At 47.5% G+C, this 21432-nt stretch overlaps 1 protein-coding gene across 3 annotated transcripts in view; it reads left to right on the top strand.

The window, feature by feature from the left end:
* LOC147011160 (POZ (BTB) and AT hook-containing zinc finger 1-like) overlaps positions 1-21432 on the top strand; it is an 88052-nt gene that overhangs the window by 43372 nt on the left and 23248 nt on the right. For all 3 annotated transcript variants that reach the window (XM_085858889.1, XM_085858891.1, XM_085858890.1), the window contains exon 3: positions 16659-16898. In XM_085858889.1, the coding sequence (XP_085715015.1) occupies positions 16659-16898 (240 nt within the window). The remainder of the gene's footprint in view (positions 1-16658; positions 16899-21432) is intronic.

Below are 21432 nucleotides of genomic sequence, written 5' to 3'. Positions count from 1 at the left end.
GGCCTTGCAGCACAGCAGCTGCAGATGAAGTTGGCCAGCCTTTGCCGTTCCGTGGAGGTTGGTGGAGGGAGTGCGGTGGTGCTGGCCACTTGGAAGGCGGGCTCGGACCTACCTACCTGTCTCCCTCCCACCTATCGCCTTTGCCTGTCACTGTACATACCCACTCCCTTAATTTGTCAAACCCCAATTTAGCCCCAACTTATTTTTTTGTTGTTTTTATTTTTACTTCCCCACTATAAATCGTCCCCTAACCCCCTTTATCGTCTTTGTTCGGCTAACCTATCCTGTCACCTAGCCTACTCCCAACCCCTACGTTCCCTTCCCGGAGGGGAACAAGGGAGAGCTAACGTCCTGTGCCGAGGCCCAACGAAGCCTCAGAATGGCCTCCCCAGAGTTCGGCGATCTATAACACGAAGTGGGTCCAGCGGCCCACAACGAGAGCGAGGGGATGGATGGTGCGGAGGGGTACACTTCCTAATCTACCCTATCCATTTAACCTGTTAAACTACCCCGGGGCTTTCAACAAGCGCCTCTCGCTTAAACTATTGGTTCTAACAACCCAGATTCCCGTCGCCTGTGTTGGTGTCCTCACAATTTCGGGCCTCGCCCCCCCAATTTTCTCTCCGTGCCCTCACACGGTCTCCTGGCTGGGACACGTGGCTCCCTTTGGCAGGCACGACCCTCTGCTGAATCTCCCGCAATGGCACCCCCGGGCACTACACTGCCTCCGAGCCTACCAGCTCCCTAACACCGGGGAGTTCCCCCCATGGCACCTCCCCTGAAACGCACACGTGGCAGGCTGGCTTCCCAGGCCCCTTTCCGAGGGTCACCCTTGCCCACAACACTGCCCACGCGGCTAATGGCGCCCCGGGCCCCCGCACCAAGCAGGCGCACCCGTGCCCACTACGCTATCCCGGCCCCCCATGGGCCCTTGGCCTACCACGGCCGACTAGCCTGGTGCCCGGGGTACCCACTCAGCGATACTCACCTTTCGCAGCCACGCTCCCAAGCCGTCAACAGGGCTCCTGCACCCCTCCAAACGGGTTTCGAGCCTACACTCCCACCAACAACAAAACGACCTCCATTTTTCAATTTGACTAACCCAGCTAACTCACTTTACTCTGACCCCGGGGTCCCTTGGGCGGGAGTCACTCCTCCCCCCAATCACTCATCGCACCATGCATTCCCCATTCACTCCACTCACACAGACCCGCTGGCCTCACTCACTCACCAAGTACTCACCTCACAACTCTCCAACTCTTCAACACACACACCGCTGAACTCTGCCATCCTTCTAACTACATCCCCAAACTAACTCGTGCTCCCACGTCGTCCCTTAAACTAGTAGCACGTTCCTCTTAACACTACGTAGCTAAGCTACGTCCCCGCTACACATTCACTGTCTGTCACAGTCTCCAAATCTCTTTAATCAATTTCCCCACCTAAATCTGGCTACAATCCCTCTAACTAATCCATTCCACGGACTCCATGAGGACTTACCCCTGCCCCATGAAGTCAGTCGAACTAAGCTAACCCTTCCCCCTAACTAGTTTCCATCCTGTGCCCAGGGTAAGGGGGTCTTCCACCCCTTGCCCAGGAATCCTGTGCACCCGAAAGTGAGGCTTGTTTTTTCCTTTTTTTTTTTTTTCATGCGCAGCACCTGCGCGGCAACTCGCGCACTTTACACCTGCCCGTGACGTCATGCAGCTGCACGTGTACCTCGTCCCTCCTTGGACGGTACCATCCGGCCGGGATACCCCTCCTGCCGGATTCCAACCACTCGTGCAGCCATGACGTCACCGTGCGCATAAAAAAAAACACAAGCCCCACGTCTTGAGGGGTTCCCCACGCGAACACATGTGCTTTGCCCGTTGGAGCTTAACACACACGATCGCGTGGAGAACCCGTCCGGTCCAAATCCGTTATCCTGCCTAAACTTTGTCCGTCCGCGGGATCGGCAAATCCACCGCGTGCGTTTCCGGACCGGCACTTCACTCTCGCAAGCGAGCACGTGGCGGTCTCGTGCGTTGCACAGCACGGACCTTGTGCTCACTGCTGGGTGAACCCGACACGGTCCCCGAAACAACTATAGCCGCTACTCGGCTTTCGTTCCTCTGTCGCCGTCGTCGCCATTCGACCCACGCACACCTGCGTGTTACGACGCTCACACTCCACACCATTACATTCACACCGGGAGACGCGGCTGCGTGCTCCCGCATGCCCACCGACATCTCCCTCACATACCGCTCTCTCACACACACTGTCTCCCTTGCACTCGGCCGTTCACTCACTCGTGGTGCTCCATTCATACTCCGTGCCTCACTCACACACGCGGGGGCACTCACCCGCGGTTCCTCATCCACACACGCGGGGGCACTCACCCGCGGTGCCTCATCCACACACGCGGGGGCACTCATCCGCGGTGCCTCATCCACGCACGCGGGGGCACTCATCCGCGGTGCCTCATCCACACACGCGGGGGCACTCATCCGCGGTGCCTCATCCACACACCGTGCCTCACTCACACACGCGGGGGCACTCACCCGCGGTGCCTCATCCACACACCGTCCCTCACTCACACACGCGGGGGCACTCAACCGCGGTGTCTCACTCATACACGGCGTGCTGGGAAGCACGTACTCCGGCACAATCGCCACCACACCACTCATACACGGGGTCGCTTCCACACACGGGGACGCACTCACACCTTGCACCACACACACAGGGACAACCACACTGGGGATTCGTGTCCCCACAAGGATCTCCGGGGCCTCTATACCCCCCCAAGCTCTCCGTGCACCTGTCCACAGCACCCGTCTCCTCAACCTCGCAAAGCACGACCGAACTCACCTGGTCGTGACTCGCCTCAAGGGGGCATACTCCCTCCCCTCGTTCCTGGAGGGGGCCATCCAGCTGCTCGCACTGGGCCTCCACCCAGTCCGCCAGCTCACCCCCATTGTCCTCCACTACCTCCGTGTGTGTGTGTGCGTCTCTAACCCCGTCCAATTCATCGTGTGGTCTTCCCTATATCGTTCCCATCTCCCGTGTCTCTGCCATCTCAGTCACCTCTTCACCCTTTACCTCCCTTGTCTCAACTATTTTTATTTCCTTTGTCGTCACCTCGTGTCTCGTCTCACACGTTTTGGTCTTCCCATTTAATTTTTCCCTTTCGGTCATGGTCACGACCCTCGCCCAACACGTCCCCCGAATTATTTTTTCACCCGCCTCCACCGCGGGCCCGACAGCCGTTGCACCCCCTTCCAGCTCGTTTGCTCCCACACGTGGAGTCGCCATTTTTATCTCCCTGGTCACGGCCTTCATGCCCGCCTGCAGGCATCGGCCCATGTTCTGCGTCTCACCCCGCAGCTTTTTCGTTTCGTTTATAAATTCATTTGCGTTTGTATCCATCCTCGTTTTCACTTCGTCCATTTGCTTGTTCATTCCGTTCATTTCGTTTTTCATTTCATTTGTGTATGCATCCATCTTTTCGTTCATTTGCTTGATCATGTTCGCTGTCATTTCCGCCAGCATGGCGCATAGCTGGGCCATGTCGGGTGCGCTTGGGTGAGCCGTTTCGGCAGGGGTTGGGGAAGGGTTTTGGTGGAGAGGGGGAGGGGAGGTGTCATACACCGCGGCCGCTGCCGCACCCATTTCGGGCTCTGGGTTCAGTTGGGCGAGTTCGTTTTCCTGTACAATTAACATTTCCTGCACGGGGATTTCATCCTGAGCCATGGATTCTACACATTCTACATCCATTTCTAATACCCCCGGCTCCCGCTCGCCTTGAGACGCCATCTTGCTTCTCTTAAAGGGTTAATTTAGCTCGCTCGTAATTTGGAGGGAATCGGGGGTCGCTTCTCTCACCCCTGGACCGATTCCCGTGAATTTAGCCGGAGACAGGAGAGCCCGTTTTCCCGTTCTCCGTTACCAGTGCCGTGAGGAGGGCGATGGGTTTGTATCGCACGACCTGACACCAGTGTTGCGGATTCGCGCCCGCCGGCGTGCTGACAGCCACGTAACTCGAATCGCGGCACGTCGCCCACCGGACGGACAATCCAGTCGTGACCCTCTCGGACTAACGCCGGGAACCAGTCACGGGTGGACCTTTCGGTCTCACCGCGATCGTGCCAATCGGCCCCCACGTGGGATAGGGTTGCTCGCCAAATTCGACCTACCTAAGTACCCACACGGAGGGTAGACCGGGCGATCGCACCTCGCCGCAGGTCGACTTCGGACACGGGCCACTTAAGCGACCCGTTCCGTACTATCGGGATAACCGAGCGGTGTTATTCGTCGGCCTCGACGGTTCGATTAATTATCGGGCGTCTTAGCCCACGACCAACCCTTTACGTGAAGCAAGATGGGGATTCAATGAAAGAAATGACGAAGCGAAGCGGGAAAACAGTTCAACAATAAGCACATTTATTTCGCGATGAACGGAAAGCACATTTATTTATAATTTACACACAACACGTATGCAGGCAAGGCAATGAAATAATCATACACGTATGCAAAGAGACAAAAGCAATCACGTATACAGACAAAGCAAAAGCATTACAACCGAATATTATTATTATTAATGTACAGTCACAACAGTTTTACTTATGGACACGGCGCCACAACATGCACTCAAAAGAAAAGAAAAGACCACCCCCACAGACAGGGTCCGCAGACCTTTATAACGTGGGGCCTTGGTGACCGAAAGGGCCCCACAGGGTACCTTCCTCGCTGGGGCGACCCACGACGCTCCTTTCCCACAGCAGCGAGCGTAGCCGCGGTCCGGCCGAGGCCTCGTCCGACGGCCCGGCGATTCGGGCCCAGCCGGCAACGCCTCAGCGGAACGAACGGGCCTTCGCTCTTTCCGAATTGATGCTCTCGTTAAGAGCCCGCTCGTCCCTCGCGCTGCCCGGACTGTCACGAAGCCCAATCACCTCGGACCGTTCGGAGCTGGTTGGCGAGTCCTCTCCGGCCCGAACTCGAACGCGCAGGCCTGCGCGGCAGAGCAGGCGGGGCTGCGCTCCCAGCTCGCATCTCCTCCTGGCGTCCGACCTTCACCGACTGAAGGCTCCAAGCGCCAGGCTCCCGACTTCCGTGCAGCTCCTCGACTGCTCCAGACAGACACTCTCCAGACCCGACTTGACTCTCATTGAACTGGCGCTCTGCGCGGCCTTTTATAGGGCTGGTGAGACGAGATCTGATCTCCGCCCTCTCACCTCTGCTCGGAAAGCAGACGTGGTAGAAATCACCAGCCCTCTGGATCCGATTCTCCGAGAGCGAAGCTTCCACACAGAGCGGACATGGTAGAAATCACCGGACTTGCGCTCACAACGAAACCTCCCGCGTCGATTTGCAGCGACGCTGTTCGCTGGGGACTCGCCGCGGCTGGTGCAAAGATGGCGTCGTTTCGGAGATGAAGGTGCGGAGATCTTTGTGGCGTAGAGATGTTGACGGTTGCTGGCAGAGTGGTGAGAATGGCATGGTTGTTGAGAGGCAGGTGTGGTTGTGGTTAAGGGGAGTGATGTTGGTTGTTGTAATGGTGGTGGAGATGTGGTTGGTTCAAAATAACGATGTTAAAAAAAAAACACTATCTCAAAGGATCACAGCCCTGTGACACAAATAATCCCCATTAAACAACGGTGGGGAAATCTAACTGAACACAGACATCGATCTAACTGAACTAAGGAACCTTTATGGTGTTCTGCGAATTTCCACAGCCGTAACAATATATTGACTTGTCATTCCATTGTGTGTACATATTGACCAGAATCCCCAGCCTCAGTCTCCTTGCGCATCCTTTAAAAGGAAGTCAAGTTGTATGTTTGCATTAAACTCTAAGTCCCTTTTCCCCTTAACTGTAGACCGACCAACTTGCTTGCAATCGGCGAAGTCATGGAATCGATAATCACAATTAATATGAAATCATTCCTTTTCTCCAACTTGTTTTTTTTGTATACACTGTCGAGGCTCGTATGAGAGCTAACACAGAAACGCACAACCAGGGGAGCAGGAGACAAGAGGGACGGGAGAGGGAAGGAAAAAAATGGTGGGGAACTGTTCCACGTGTTGGACCAGTTTGTGATTTTATCCAGATCTGCAGTGAGTGAAGAAGCTGCTGCTTGCCGATCTGAGGGATGACCGATGGTACGGCAGAGGGTGGAGTCATCAGCAAAGAGATAAAGAGGATTTTCCAGAGAGTCGGAGAGATCATTGATGAAAACCAGAAAAAGAACAGGGCCAAGAACGCTGCCTTGAGGAACTCCAGCCTAGACAGGAAGAGGAGATGAAAGAACTCCATTCAGGGCCACACGTTGACTGCGACAGGAAAGGAAGTCTGCGAGGCTTGAGTGGAGATGGCCTTGGATACCATAGGAAGAGAGTTTGGTGAGCATGGCTGGGTGCCAGACCATATCGAAGGCACGTGATATGTCGAGGGATATGGCTCTGATTTCATGTCCGGCATTGAGTACCTCAATCCATTGTTGGGAGAGCAGAAACAGCATATCCCAGATAGAGTGACCTGGTCTGAATCCAAATTGATGATCGGAAATCAAGCCGTTGGAGAAGAGGAAAGATATTATGTCTGAAGCCATGATGGATTCCATAACCTTGCTGATGATTGGGAGAAAGCCGATTGGTCTGTAGTTGCAGGGATCTGTTTTTGCACCTTTTTATGCAGAGCGGTAATGTTTGCTGATTTCCACGCAGATGGCAGATGACCTTGAGCAAATGAGAGGGTGAATAGCACAGAGAGAGGGTGAGCAAGAGCAGCAGAGAGAGAGAGAGAGAGCAGGTGTTGCAAGAAAAGCTGGAAAGTGGGAGCTATAACACTAATATGGTATTCTTTGAACTGGAAAGAAATCCTATAGGATAGAAGAAGGTTATTCGGTGGTGTACGACATCTCTTAAAATACCAGAAACCTCGATGTGGATCACAAAAGATATGCATGAAGATAGCATGACAAAAGTGAGAAGTAGCTGCAGACATAACACACTGTTGGGCACCGTGAAAGTTGGACAACACGAAGGATATGAGTTGAGTGCCTTCGCGTTTGTATTGGCAACAACATTGTGATTGGGGACATAAAATCCGATGGTACTTATAGTTTGTTGACAACATAATCCAACGCACCTATAACAGCACGCAGGTGTAGGGAGAACTCGAGGCATGGAGGAGGAATCCATGTTGCAAACATATCAGCTCCGACTGATTTGAAAAAAAAACAGAAAAGAAGACAAGCGATGCGATGTTTGAAAAGTGAAGTCGAAGTTCGGCCAATAAAGTTGGATGAAGATGATTCAAAATTTACAAAGTATTTAAGTACCTGGCTCCTGCGCCAAGTGAGACCGGAGACATTGTGGAAGATGTGATTGAGACGGGTATCGCTATCAAGCCAATATCCTGTGTGCTGAGGGAATGAATTGTTCTTGGCACATAGCAAGTACCCCCCCCCCTCCAAACAGATCAAGTCCAGTTCATCAGACAATCGGTAAGAGAAGCAATTATGTATGGATCAGAATGTTGGGCAATGAAGGAAACGGAAGTATAGTAAAGTATATGCATGTTATGGAAAACAAAATGTTGACATTGGTGGACGGCAAAATGAAGGCTGATAGAATATGCAATTCTTCTTCATTCGTATGCAGCACAAGCTTGTGGGGTAGCATCATTGGCTGAGGGCACGGCTGTCCCCCTGATGCAATAACCTCTGCTGGTTGGGGTAGGAATTTGTAAATTGCCCATGATGTCGGCAATGGCTCGGATCTTTAACATCGACGTGAGTGTGAGAATAGGTCATGAAACGATGTGAGAGAATGCATGTGGTGGCCACAATTAGTGGAAGTGGCATGAGAACAAAAGGTTTTATTAAGTGGAGGATCGCTGTGGGAAGCAAAGTGAAGCTAGTTTCAGGCATTGGCCACTTGTCAAAGCAAGATGCTAAAGGCCGAATGTCAACTTTGATTGGTTTCCAAAAGTGGTTAGCATACCTTTATCAACCTCAAATTGACAAAACCAAACAATTAAGTCGTCTGGCAATGAGGACTGACACGAGCCATGACAAAGTCGAGTATTCTTCCACTTCATACAGCATAAAAACAGATCGAGATGGTATTGGCATGTCACACAGAAGGATGACTCCTTTGTAGATAAGACAGTGATGACATTTGATGTTCATGAATTAGAAGAGCACTCTTCGACGTCACCAGATATGCCTCCGCCCACATTATTACATCATTATACACACCTGTACCAAGTTTAATTGAAATCCCTGAATCCAGATTCAAAATATGAAATAATTATGGCCACCGACCATACATCCGATCAGGTTGAAATTTAAAACATACATATTCCCCATGACAACAAGATCATAAAACGTGAAGTTTCACATTGATTGATGCAGTGGTTCAAGAGAATTTTCTTCTTTTTTAAAAAAGATTTTCGTTTAGTCAAATATGGCTGCCAGACCATGTGACCTATTAATTTTTTGTGAACACCCTGGTATCCCCAATGCATGGGGAACAGGTGGGTGAAATAAGCCTGGTGTTGGCTTAGTGGTGAGGGTGGTGGCTTGGGATCCCAGGGTCCTGAGTTCAAGCCCTGTTGGCCACTGAATTAATGTACCAGGGGGTTGACTCAGCCTGTCATCCTTCCGAGGTTGGCGAAATGAGTACCAGTGTGTACTGGTAGAGGGGCACTGCATCAGCGACACAGTCTTGCTTCCAAGAAATGATAGCTACTCCTGCAGCTAAGCTGCCATACGCAAGAGGAAGAATCTTCACTGCATCACTGCTCATCTTCACTCTTTCATTCCTCTTTTTTCCCGCCTTTGGAATAAACTTCCTCACTCTATTCTTTCCCATTCTTCCCTCCAGGCTTTCAAAACAGCTGTTCACCACCACCTCTTATCTTCCCCCATCCAAATCCTCGATCTTTTCTACCCCCGATAATCCACCCAAGCCCACTTCCTTCATTTCTCCTGCTTTCCTTCCTGAAAGTCCCTGAAATGTCCATCTTCTCTTCGCCATGTTCCCCATCCCATCCCCATCCCTCTCCCTTCCACAGTTCACCTAATGTGTCTGTTCCCCACTGTTTTGTCCCTTCCACTCCCGCCCCTCTTGTCTCATGCCTCCTTGCTGTGAGTTGTGTGTTCGCTCTCATACGAGCCTCGACCAAGGTATACAAAAAAAAAAAAAAAAAGAAGATGTGGGTGAAGTTTCCCCTCGATCTGTCAAGCCGTTCTGGAGAAGATTTTTAAAGGTTTATTCTTCAAAAAATCATAGCTGCCACACTGTGACCAATGACGTCATAGGTTTAGAACTTTTTGTTCCTCATGAATAGGCAATCATACCTGTAAATTTTCACCTCGATCTGTTCAGCCATTTTGGATAAGATTTTTGAAGGTTTTTATGTTTAAAATAAATAAATAAAAATCGCTGCTGAACCATGTGACCGATGATGTCATCAATTTTGTTCCCTCATGGAATTTAGCCCAAGATGACCCTCAAAATTTTTCAAACTGATCAGATAAAGTGTTTCACGTATGCAATTATGACGTCACCATGAAACCTCCTGTGACATCATCAAAAAAAAAAATCACACGTTTTTTTCCCCCCAAGGGGAGTACTTGACATGTGCCAAGTTTCATTTTTTTCCATGATGGGATTTCGGAGATACAGAGGTCGAAAGTTTTTCCTTTTTTCCAACATGGCCGCCACACCACGTAACCTATGACATAATTATCATGAAAACATTCCACGCGAGTAGTCGCTCCTATGGTGAAATTTTTGTGTCAATCGGATAAGCAGTTGCAGAGCAAACACAAACAAGAGCTCAAGTGAGCACAATATATGCCCGAACAAGAAGGTATATACAGAATTGTGCTACTACATGGAAAACAGCATCCTGGTTGCCATGGCAACCACTTTAGATGACGAACATATGTCGTGACACACCGTCTCCACAGTCTGTACCTATGTACCAAATATGAAACGTGAAAGTTGAAAACTTTTGGAGTTAGAGTACGGACGGACGGACGTACGTACATCACATAATACGCCCCGATATATATCGGGCGTATAAAAAATGAACACGGATGGACAACCTGAAAACATAATGCTTTCGTCAAGTGACTTCGTCAGTGGAGGCATAAAAACATTCCAGAAGGAAAACCGAAGGAAACCTCGAGTGATCCAATGGGGAAAGATAAAAATTATGCACTGCAACTGTAAGGTGCAGTGCAGGGCCTCATGAGGATGTATTGCGTGCGTTGCCGACCCCAAATAAAGGAATCGTGGCAAAATATGAAAAAGACTAAATCGGAAGAAGCAAAGATGACAAATACCGTATAATGTTATGGTCATGTGGTCTTCAACAATCGTCATGCCACCCAGTGGGTATGGGACGAAAATGTCTCCACATCCCCGGGGCTAATTTGACGCGATTCGGCATCTGAACTGAAGGAGCAGGGTAGAAGCCCCGACAGAAGTAGCCGAACAAAGTTCGTTGACGGTCAGCAATGGAGGCGCGAATGTGCGGACCCCATTTGCCTGGTCCACAGACTCACAAGTAAAAAACAGACGTAAAATGTTATAGCCCCTCGTTTCAGTAATTTTTCTGTCTGGAGTTAAAGGGCTATCCCATATTTATGTACAGGTACAACTAAAATGGCCATCAGTCTACCAGTTGGCCATCTTTGATCAGATCGCAAAATAAAGTGAGGTGCACGTGTATGTCGTCATGTAGTGTGTGTGTGTGTGTGTGTGTGTGTGTGTGTGTGTGTGTGTGTGTGTGTGTGTGTGTGTGTGTGTGTGTGTGTGTGTGTGTGTGTGTGTGTGTGTGTGTGTGTGTGTGTGTGTGTGTGTGTGTGTGTGTGCCAGTGCCAAGTTTAAACTAAATCGGACCGTGCATGTCTGAGAAATGGGTCGAGACACATTTAAGTAAGAAAATGGCCACCAGTCAGCCATCTTGGATCTGATCTTGAAAAAAAACGATGGGCATATGTATACCATCATTCCTTTTCTGTGTGCCAAGTTTGAACACGATCGGTAAACGCATGTCCGAGAAATGGTGAGGACGTGTTCAACAACGGCTTTTCATACAAGCAAAATGGCCGCCAGTCGGCCATCTTGGATCTGATCTCGAAAAAAGAACGTCGTGCATGTCTCCCTCCCAACAGGAATTTATTCAGAGGCTCATTAGACATTGCCACCAGACAGATGTCCTTACACAGGCATGTCCTTGGCCCACCTGGTATCCTTCTGCTGACGCTGCGATCACGGCATTGGTTCACGCTGATTGGCTATTACAGCCACCCAACTCTCCTTGTATGGGAATGTTTATTGCCCGTCTCATGCCCTTGCACTGACCCCACAATTGCAGCATGGGTTGCAATCCTCAGTCATTACGAGGAAGAAATACCATCAAAGGACAAATTAACGATGGGGGAGATTCAACAATGTAGGGAGGGTAAAAGACAGGCCTTAGATGCAGACAATTGAGTGGGGGGGGGGACTAGTTGTTTCGAAACACCTGCTCAACACTGTCATTGACAAGAATTACACCACACACGCAAGCATGCAACTCTTTTAACCCCGAGACCAGATCCTTGGTAAAGTGGGGGATAGATTAGAATCGCTATTTTATTGTACATGTTGGCAGAAGTGTGGTGTAATTCCCAAAAAATAAAAAACGAGTCAAACATGTGTTTAGAAAGATTTTCCCCACCAAAATGTCTGTGTCTAAGCCCCAATTTTCCACCTGCATACAATCTTGAACCTTCTTTGAACATGGCTGGCGGTGAGGACAGAGACCAGGGTGTGTGCCTAGGTGTGTTCACAGGGCTACAAGTGATATGTTGATGTTCATACGAAGCAAGTGTAAATTATAATCAACTTCGGCCCACTTTTTGTCCAAATGACGGATAGGCTTATTTCATTCTTCAAGGAATGTTCAAAACAAGATGTCAAGTTCATCACAGTTACTAAATACTAAGTACTGTTTTTTGAATACCAAGTCGAGTGAAGCTCATGTTGGAGCTAAAACATCGAACAGATCGGGATGTAACAACAAAAGGAACAGTAGAAATGGGGGGGGGGGGTGGACACACCAACAGCAGATATCAGGGACAAAATAGAGGGAGACTTAGACAAAGAAGTGATGTCGTGAAGGATTCGGGTGAGGGGAGGCCAAGTGTAGTGGACAAGATGGCTACGACCGCAAACTCTCGGGAAGGAAAAAAACAGGAAATTTGGAAAGAGGTGGGTTTGGAAAGGGTTTACGGGGGTAGAAAAGATCACGGTTTTGGACGAGGAATGATCTGAGGTGGTGGTGAATGGCTGTCTTGAAGATTTTGAGGAAAGAATGAGATTGAAGAGAATGTGGAAATTGGTTCTTCCGTTGGAAAAAAAAGAAGAAAAAAAAAAGAAGAGGAACCAATGAGTGGAGGTGAGCAGCGATCCTGAATTTTGGGAGTTTCACCAGAAGGGGGTTGCTGGCAGACTGCAAAACCATAAGGGGGACGAGGAAGGGGGGGGGGACAGAGCACGTTAAAAGCAGAGGGTGCCATCTATGCCAAAATGAGACAGTAGAAGACAGAGTGACCACTGACCTGTCAGAGATGGGGAAAGTGATCGGCCCATAGACTCGGCTTCATTGTGGGAGATTACAATGATCTTGAAGGCCTTGGTTCAATGACATTAAGCTGAGAAAGGTGTGAGGCAGGGTTGGCGAATAACTTTGAAGGCAAACTTTGAAGTGTGGCTTGCTCAAGAAAGATCATGGCTGATAGTGAGACCCGGGAGTTTGAATGACTGAATTTCAAGAGGATTGTTAAGAAAGTGGATTGGGAGGGTTTGCCAGATGGTCCTTTCAGGGAGATAGTGAGAGTGTGAGATTTGTCAGGATTGAAAGACATATTCCAAGTGTTTGACCAGCTTGTGATTTTTGTCAACATCTGAAGAGAGGAAGGGGCTGCTGCTTGCTTGTCTGAAATGATGAGGGATGTCATAGCATAGGGTAGCATCAGGAGAGAGGGATAAAGAGGATTTTCCAGAGTCAGAGAGATCATTGATGATCAGGACGAGGACTGGGCCCAGAACACTGCCTTGGGGCACTCCAGCCTTGACAGGAAGAGGAGATGAAAGGATTCTGTTGCGAGCCACATGTTGGTTACGAGAGTACAGGAAGTCATGTGTGGAGTTGACCTTGCATGTCATAGGCAGAGTTTGAAGAGTAAGGTGGGATGCCAGACTGTATGGAAAGCATGAGACATGTCCAGAGAGACAGCTCTGATCTCATCTCTGACGTTGATGGCCTCCATCCATTGTTGGGCGAGTAGTAGCAGCATTTCCCAGGTGGAGTGACCTGGTCTGAATTGAAATTGGTGATCTAACATGAGGTCATCATACTAAAACACGCAATTTGGTGTCTGTCTTTTTGATCACGATACTGTTGCGAATTCGCGCCCGCCGGCGTGCGATCGGCCGCTCGACTCGAATGGCGGCCGCCTCGCCCACCGGACGTAGAATTCTGTCGTGACCCTCCGAGAACTATCGCCCGGAGCCAGTCACGGGTGGGCCTTTCGGCCTCACCACGATCGTGCCAATCGGCCACCCGCGTGGGATAGGGTTGTTCGCCAAACTCGACCTCCCTAAGTACCCACGCGGATGGTAAACCGGGCGATCGCACCTCGCCGCAGGTCGACTCCGGACACGGGCCGCTTAAGCGGTCCGTTCCGTACTATCGGGATAACCGAGCGGTGTTATGGTCTGCCTCGACTGTTCCGATTAATTATCGGGCGTATTAAGCCCACAACGAACCCGTTACGTGAAGCAAGATGGAGATTCAACAAAGGGAAGGATGCAGCGAAACGCGGAACAAGTTCACACAAGCACTTTCTTCACACAGACACAGGCACAAAGCACACATACACAGCCAAACAGAATCAGAAATGCACATAAAGCATATGCAAGAAGAAAACAATAAAAACAACGACGACGTAGAGCTACAACCGACTACGCGAACACACGGCAACACTTAAACAGTTTTACTTCACAAGACACGACGCCACAAGTTCCATACAAAAAAACCCCGAAAAGAAATAGAAGTGGTCACTTCCCTGTGCGCGCACCGAGTCCTTCTCCACGCCCTCAGCTCCCGCTCCTCCGGCGTTGTCGGCGAGCTCGTGCTTTGCGCCGGCACGTGTCGCCGTTCGACGCCACGGACCGAGGTTTTGGGGAATGAACGGGGTTTTCAGCGCTCTCTCGGTGGGGACGGGTGGGGGGGGGAAGGAAATCGTCGACACTCGGGGTCGAGAGGGAGAGGAAATGGCGGACGCTCCGTCCCACCAGCGGGGACTCGGGACCACACCGACTCCGGCGAACCCTCGAACAGGAGCTTTCTCTCTCTCTCTCTTTCTCTCTTCACACCGTCGTTTGTGCAAAAGGTCCAAGGCGCTTCAGGATCAAGGGCTCCGCAGGGATCAACAGGCCGGCAGGAGGAGGAGGAGGAGGAGGAACAACAACAACAACCCTCTTCACAGAGCCATCCCTTTTTATATCGCAGGGCTCCGCCCCGTTCTTTTCCCCACCCCCCCCCCCCTTCGAGGCGCTTCGAGAAAGGTCTCGAAGAGGGGCGTTCCTCCTCCCTGGCCGCGTCACACCGCGCATCCACCAATCGGGCGCCAGCTGCCCTCCCCTCGCTTCTCCTCCCTCACACCAAGCGCGGAGAAGAATGGCGCGAAAAGCCCACCGAGCGTCCTCGTTGGTTTTTGTTTGAAATAAAAGATAGAAAAAGAAAAACGACTGACTCAAAGGGTCGCAGCCCAAATGAATCACATTTATTCCCTCTAAACAACAGGTTTGGGGCTAACTACACATGTACTTAAGAGATACCTCACCTACGGGACCTGGATGTTATTTTGCGAATTTCCACAGCCGGAACCATACATTCAGTCGTTACTTATCCAATCTCAAGGGTCACACGTTGGAGATGGTAATCTACTGTAATCCGTATACCCCAGAGAGGATAATAACATGACCATTCCTGCTGCTCCTTCAGGGAGTGGGTGTAACTTGTCTCCCTCCTCCAAATCCTGGTGGTGTCCAGTTAAGTCAGTTTCTGGTGTATGTTCCCCCTCTATCCCCTCCCACTACCTCAAATGGCCATTTTGCTGACCCTGCACGTGAAAAGACTGAATGCCTAAACTCCGTGTACTTGCTTTTAAATCTTGTGTCCAAAACCCATTTGGCATGAAAAAAACCTACTCGTCATTTAATGTAAAACTTGTTTATGTATTTTTTTTTTTTTTTTTTACGAGGACTTGAGTTACTCTGTAACGATGGCAAATTTTCTCAACCAAATGTTAATGGAGGTATGTTCACCATCATGAGAAAAAAAGGTGAAGAAACTTCTTAATACTCCTGTATTAACATTCCACTATTTTAAACAAGAAAAAGTTTTTTTACCGGTTTTTAGGTAAATCCAATATGGCTGCCAAACAATGTGACCTGTGATATCATGTGTGAGCCTTTTGTTCCTCATGGACAGGCGGTCATACCTATAAAGTTTCACCTCGATCTGTTCAGCCACTTCAGAGAAGAAGATTTTTGAAGGTTTAAAAAAAATAATAATAATAATAATAATATGGCTGCCGAATCACGTGACTGATGACGTCATGATTTTTTTTTTCTTTTTCTTGTGGACCATTTTATCCCGACATGACCCTCAAAAATGTTCATACTGATCGGATGCGGCGTTCGACATATGCAATTATGACATCATAACGAGGGCACCTATGACGTCATTTTTTTTTTTAAATCACACATTCCCCATAAGGAGTGCTTGCTACGTGCCAAGTTTCAATTTTTTTCCTTGGTGTAGTTTCAGAGATAAAGGTCCAAAGTTTTTCCGTTTTTCCAATATGGCTGCCAGACCACATGACCTACGACGTCGTAATTATCATTACAACATTCGACACGAGTTGTCACACCAATGGTGAAAATTGTCTCAATCCGACAAGCGGTTGCGGAGAAAAACACGAAAGTTCTGTGTGGACAAACAAACAGACAGACAAACAGACCCAAATGCAATACCCTCTCCAATGGTGAGGGTGATGAAGCGTGTGTGTGTGTGTGTGTGTGTGTGTGTGTGTGTGTGTGTGTGTGTGTGTGTGTGTGTGTGTGTGTGTGTGTGTGTGTGTGTGTGTGTGTGTGTGTGTGTGTGTGTGTTTATCATAGAAATAAAGCGGGGTGGGACGATCTCCACCAAATTTAACACAAATGGTGGTAGCACCCAGGGTCACGTTATGGGCACAAAAAATACAATCCCCCTGCCCCTCTGCAATGGGTGGGGGGGAGGATGATTTACGATTTTCTCCTGTACACGTGCCACATATATATTTGCCTCACTCCCCCCACCATCCCAGGCTGCTTCCGAAGGGAGTAGTTTCTGTCGTTGTACAGGTGAACAGGTGCTCAAGAAGAGAAAGTAATATACGTTAAATGCTCATGCTGCATTATGAAAAGCCTAGCCAATACCTATAAGTAGCATCTTACATAATGTAACCATCAGGTCATGAGAAACACCTCCTCTTCTCTTTTATTTGGTTAAGTTAATTTAAGAAACATTCAAATGGTCATGGTGTGCGGTATGTGCTGGACAGGGCATTGCGACGTCGTGAAAAGCAGAGGACCCACAGCTGTGAAGATTGTGGGAAGTTCTTCCGGGACATCTACCATTTGAAACGCCACCGTCTTTCTCACTCCGACGAGAAACCCTTTGAATGTCCCGTGTGCCGCCAACGTTTCAAACGCAAGGACCGCATGAGCTACCACATCCGCACTCATATTGGCAGTGCCGGCAAGGCTTACACCTGTGACTGGTGCAACAAGGGCTTCTCAAGGTAACTTTCTTTTGGGTATGTTTTTTAAAAGAATGATTTGAATCGGTGTTTTTTGTTTAAATCCAAAACCGATAAATATGTGAATAAATTGACATCATTTTCTGAAATAGCCGGTAGTTTATGCACACCGACTGGAAAGGACGTATCCCGGCTGTTGGTCCGACGGACTGTCGATGATGTGCAGATAGATATACCTCATCCAAAACGTTTTCAAAACTATCAAAAACTGATCCTTGAATGTTTAGAAAATGAAAAAGTGACTTTCCCATGGTGCTGATGGTTCATGCCTCCAACATGCCCTCATAACGAATGTTTCGCTGAGTAGACCTCCAGCCAATCACACGACGTGGCACAACCTCTGTGCTCGGCCAAGACCCTTTTTTTTTTAATTCATTCAATGGACATTTTCCTTCATAAGTGTGGAAAATCCACCCGTGCGTGAATACATGAAAGTGCAGACGAGGTGATATTGACTTTAAACTGGCGATCAGTTACATACAAAACACTGATAGACGCTGCTCGTGTCTATCAGGAGCAGCAGTACCCTTTCATTCATCAACCAAGGATTTTGTAATCGCTGCAGTATTAGTCAACTCATCAAGACGAATATTTGATGAAGACAAACGGAACTTTTACATAACGCTCGTAAGAAAAATTTTACTAAACAAACGCAGAAAAAAAAAATGGGACTTTGAACCCGAACTGCTTATTACATCACTCCCTGCTCGGCCAAATCATCTCTTGACCTTAGGAGACGGTCTCGTATACCATATATCCTGTCACCTTTTCTTTGAACACCGCACTCAGTTGAGCCAATTGAAATGTATCCCGGCCCATCTGTGTGTGCGAACGCCTTTGCTCCAAACATCCTGCGTTTGATGGTATACACTTGCCATAAATTGATCCACTGAGGTGTCTTGAGCTTGCCTTGAATGGGCCCACATCACTCGGAGCAAAAGACGAGGCTGGTCGTTGGGTCCTTTCATTGATTGAGGAATAAAAACACTCCAAACCCCCTCTAGTCCATGGGCTGGGGTGGTTTCCGTGTGGCTTTTATGTGCCCTAAGTTTCTCTTCATATTATTGAAGTAAACCATGTGGGACATCAAAAAAGTGAGGGTGGACATCTGGGAGCCTGGTCGGATTTGAGAAAATGACGTCACAATATCAAGCTTTTGCGTTCATGAGGCGACCAAAAATTTGGGGTAGGGGAAACTAAAATGCTTATAATGACACAACCATACATGATATAACTGCAAACTACCATTCAAAATATTTGTTTTTATTCACTCTACATGTGACAATATGTAATTATCTGATTATTATGCAAATTTGCTGTCCAGAGATCAAAAGGTCATGGAAATCGGGGGTTGCTTAAAATCTGACCCACCGGAAGAAAAATGTGAGTTACAGGCTGCCTGTACTACTTGAGAATGTTTGCTGGCTGTCAGAGGTTGCCAAGACATATCTCTATCACATGATATGCATTGTATAAAAATTAACCCTTTTGTAACGAAAACATCAACTTTGATAAATGGTGCTATTTCAGAAAAGCTGATTTTCCTTTGCAGCGGAAGACACATGCCACAAAATAAAGTAATCGAGCATTTTCATCAGTATGAATATGATCTATCACCAACTACTTATTTATTTAAGCCTAAATATCACTTAATTTACCAATTTCTTGCAATATTCCCATGTCGTTAACCCACTAAGTCCTAAAACAACCACCTGTATAGGGGGGGGGGGGGTCGGAACATCCTTAGTCCATTCAACAAAAATAAACTGCTGATTTTGCTCAGTTTTAGTAATAGTCGAGGTTTTTATATCCAAATGAAGGTATACTGCTGACTGTAGTCACTATTCCAAATCATGCCAATTTGATAATGGGAGAAGGAATACACGTAGATGCCAGGAGTACATTTCCACGCAGCTGTAAATGTCACATATGAGTTCTGTTCGGTTTTAGATACAACCAGCTGGATTTTTACAGCAAACATTCTCGTCTCCCATACCTTGGCACTTGCAGAACTGGCAACAAGGCAGGTCACTCTTTCAACATGCACATCTCTCTGTCGCACATTTCAAGCAAGTACAGTAGGGTGTTCCACTTTTGCAAAAGTAGTTTCTGGAATGAAGCACTATGTACCTATCAATTCCACTAGTAAAGTTAGGTGATCGACCAAAGTTTGAAAATTTTCCCGCCTTTTTTGACTGGCATTTTGAAATTTCAGGAAAAATCCATATTTTTGGAAATAATATTGATTTTTGAATATTTAAAAAAATATATATTTCTCTGTGTTTAGATAGCCGAATGCACTTTAGTAGGCACCAGTATGATAGTAAGTAGCCGTAAATATTATTCACAACTTGTCCCAACATTTTGAGAAGGGGTTGCCATTTTGGAATTTCACTGAAAATCCCATATTTTGACAATTATTGCACGGCACATTGTTCGGCATTCACAGAATATCAGTAGTAGCGTTTTCATAAAGACATTATTAATGACAAATGAGAGCATGATCAATTAATTATGAGAACAACCAAATATGTTTAAAGTGACATGGTTTTCATATATGACAACATAATCTAGCAAACAAGCAACCACACATATATCTTATAGAGAACATAGCGTTTGTTTTGTATAGTCTGGGTAAAGCTTCCTGTGCTCTTCCAAGCACTGCAATGCTTGACGTTGTTTCTCATCATTGCACATATGAATAAAGTCAGACACTAGCTTAATTCCTCTTTCAGCGAGATCATTTACGACACGCAAACAATTAGCACTTTCGCAAAATTTCCTGTAACTCGCGAACTTGTCCCACATAGCCACAGGAGCCCTGACCATTGGTCAGTCAAGGTTTAGCTGCAAGTACACAAAGAATAAAAAATATATATTTCATTAGATATACACAAAATATACGATTTTCACTGAATTTCCAAAATGGCAACCCCTTCTCAAAATGTCGGGACAAGTTTGTGAATAATATTTACGGGTACTATCAGACTGGTGCCTACTGAAGTGCATTCGGCCATCTAAACACAGAGAAATATACATTTTTTAATATTAAAAAATCAATATTATTTCCAAAAATATGGATTTTTTCTGAAATTTCAAAATGCCGGCCTGCGGTCAAAAAGGCGGGAAAATTTTCAAACTTTGGTCAATCACCGAACTTCACTAGTGGAATCGATAGGCACATAGTGCTTCATTCCAGCAACTACTTTTGCAAAAGTGGAACACCCTAAAGTACCGTGCACAGCATATTCCTCGGGAATGGGTCTGATGGCCTTATCTGGATGGAGAAGTTCATTTTCCTCTTCAAATCCGTATAGGAGAGGATTCAACTCAGTCGTATTTGCAGAAAGAATTGATGTCATCACATATGTAGCATAATATGCCCTTAGAATATGGGCCTTTATGGCATGGCATGTAGGTGGCAACTTCTCGAGTGGGGTTTTGCTGTGGTGATAATTATGATCCCTGAGTTCATCCATTGTTGTGCAGGTAGTTCCATTCTTTAGGACTTTCACTAGATATGATTCTGCTCTCTCAACTTCGACAGAAGTTCCATTTTGGCTACAACCAAATCCTTGAAGGTAGTCTACTGGGTTTGCTTTAAGGGCCGCTTGCTTTGTGCCAGCCTTGCTGGTGTAATCACACCCAGTGAGCGTATGCACAGCGGGAAGGACTTTGCATAGGTCAGGCCCTTTATCTGATGCAAGAGAATGTATTGGAATATATTTTGTAGAGTTTCCACTGCCAGCTTTCAACCACAGTTCATAAAGGCCCTTTTCATGCAGTATATCCCAGTAAAAGAGCAACTAGTCAGGTCAAAATACCACCTGACCCACAACAAATTGCAACAAAAGGTTTTTCAGTGGTTTTCATTCCTACTGGATATACTGATCAACAGAAAAAGTCTACCAAAATCTGACATCCGGAAATGGGTTAAAACAGTCATTTTCAAGATGGCCGCCACCAGGCTTTGGAATAACTGAAACAGCTATAACTTCTTTAATAATTGTGATAAAAACATAATTGTTGGTTCTGGTCCATGGTTTTAATGGATCAGCAATCCACTGGTGTCAATAACATTTAGATCTGATCAGTATTTAACATGAAATCCAAGATGGCGGCAAAATTCAAGAGTGCAAAAATCAATAAATTTCCCATCTGAACCAAAATCACTGAACACCTGGTGCCACTGAAGCATTTATTTGTGAACATTACATAATGGCAGTTTAGGTTACAATTTCAGTCCTCATCACTGTCCTCTAGTTCCTCGGAGGCTTGATTTAGTGGATTGTCACAAAACGTCACTTGGCATGATCCACATGCAGACGTACACGGAAGCCCATTCCTTCTGCAGCTGCAACGGGGTGTGTCACAAGCTGTGGTGCAGTTGCAGTGCATCATCTTCAGAAGAGTGTCTGGTGCAGCATTCATGGCAGTCATGATGGGTACAAATCGATTGTCTTCAAGTCCCCAGCCCCAGTCCAGAGGATGGAGGTCACTCTCCATCCCCATCCAA

The sequence above is a fragment of the Eptatretus burgeri genome, chromosome 16 (genome assembly GCF_056783735.1).
Source record: "Eptatretus burgeri isolate ZD-2024b chromosome 16, Ebu_testis_v1, whole genome shotgun sequence".
Classification (NCBI taxonomy): domain Eukaryota; kingdom Metazoa; phylum Chordata; class Myxini; order Myxiniformes; family Myxinidae; genus Eptatretus; species Eptatretus burgeri.
The sequence above is the reverse complement of the archived record's forward strand: the minus strand, read 5'-3'. Positions and strand labels throughout refer to the sequence as shown.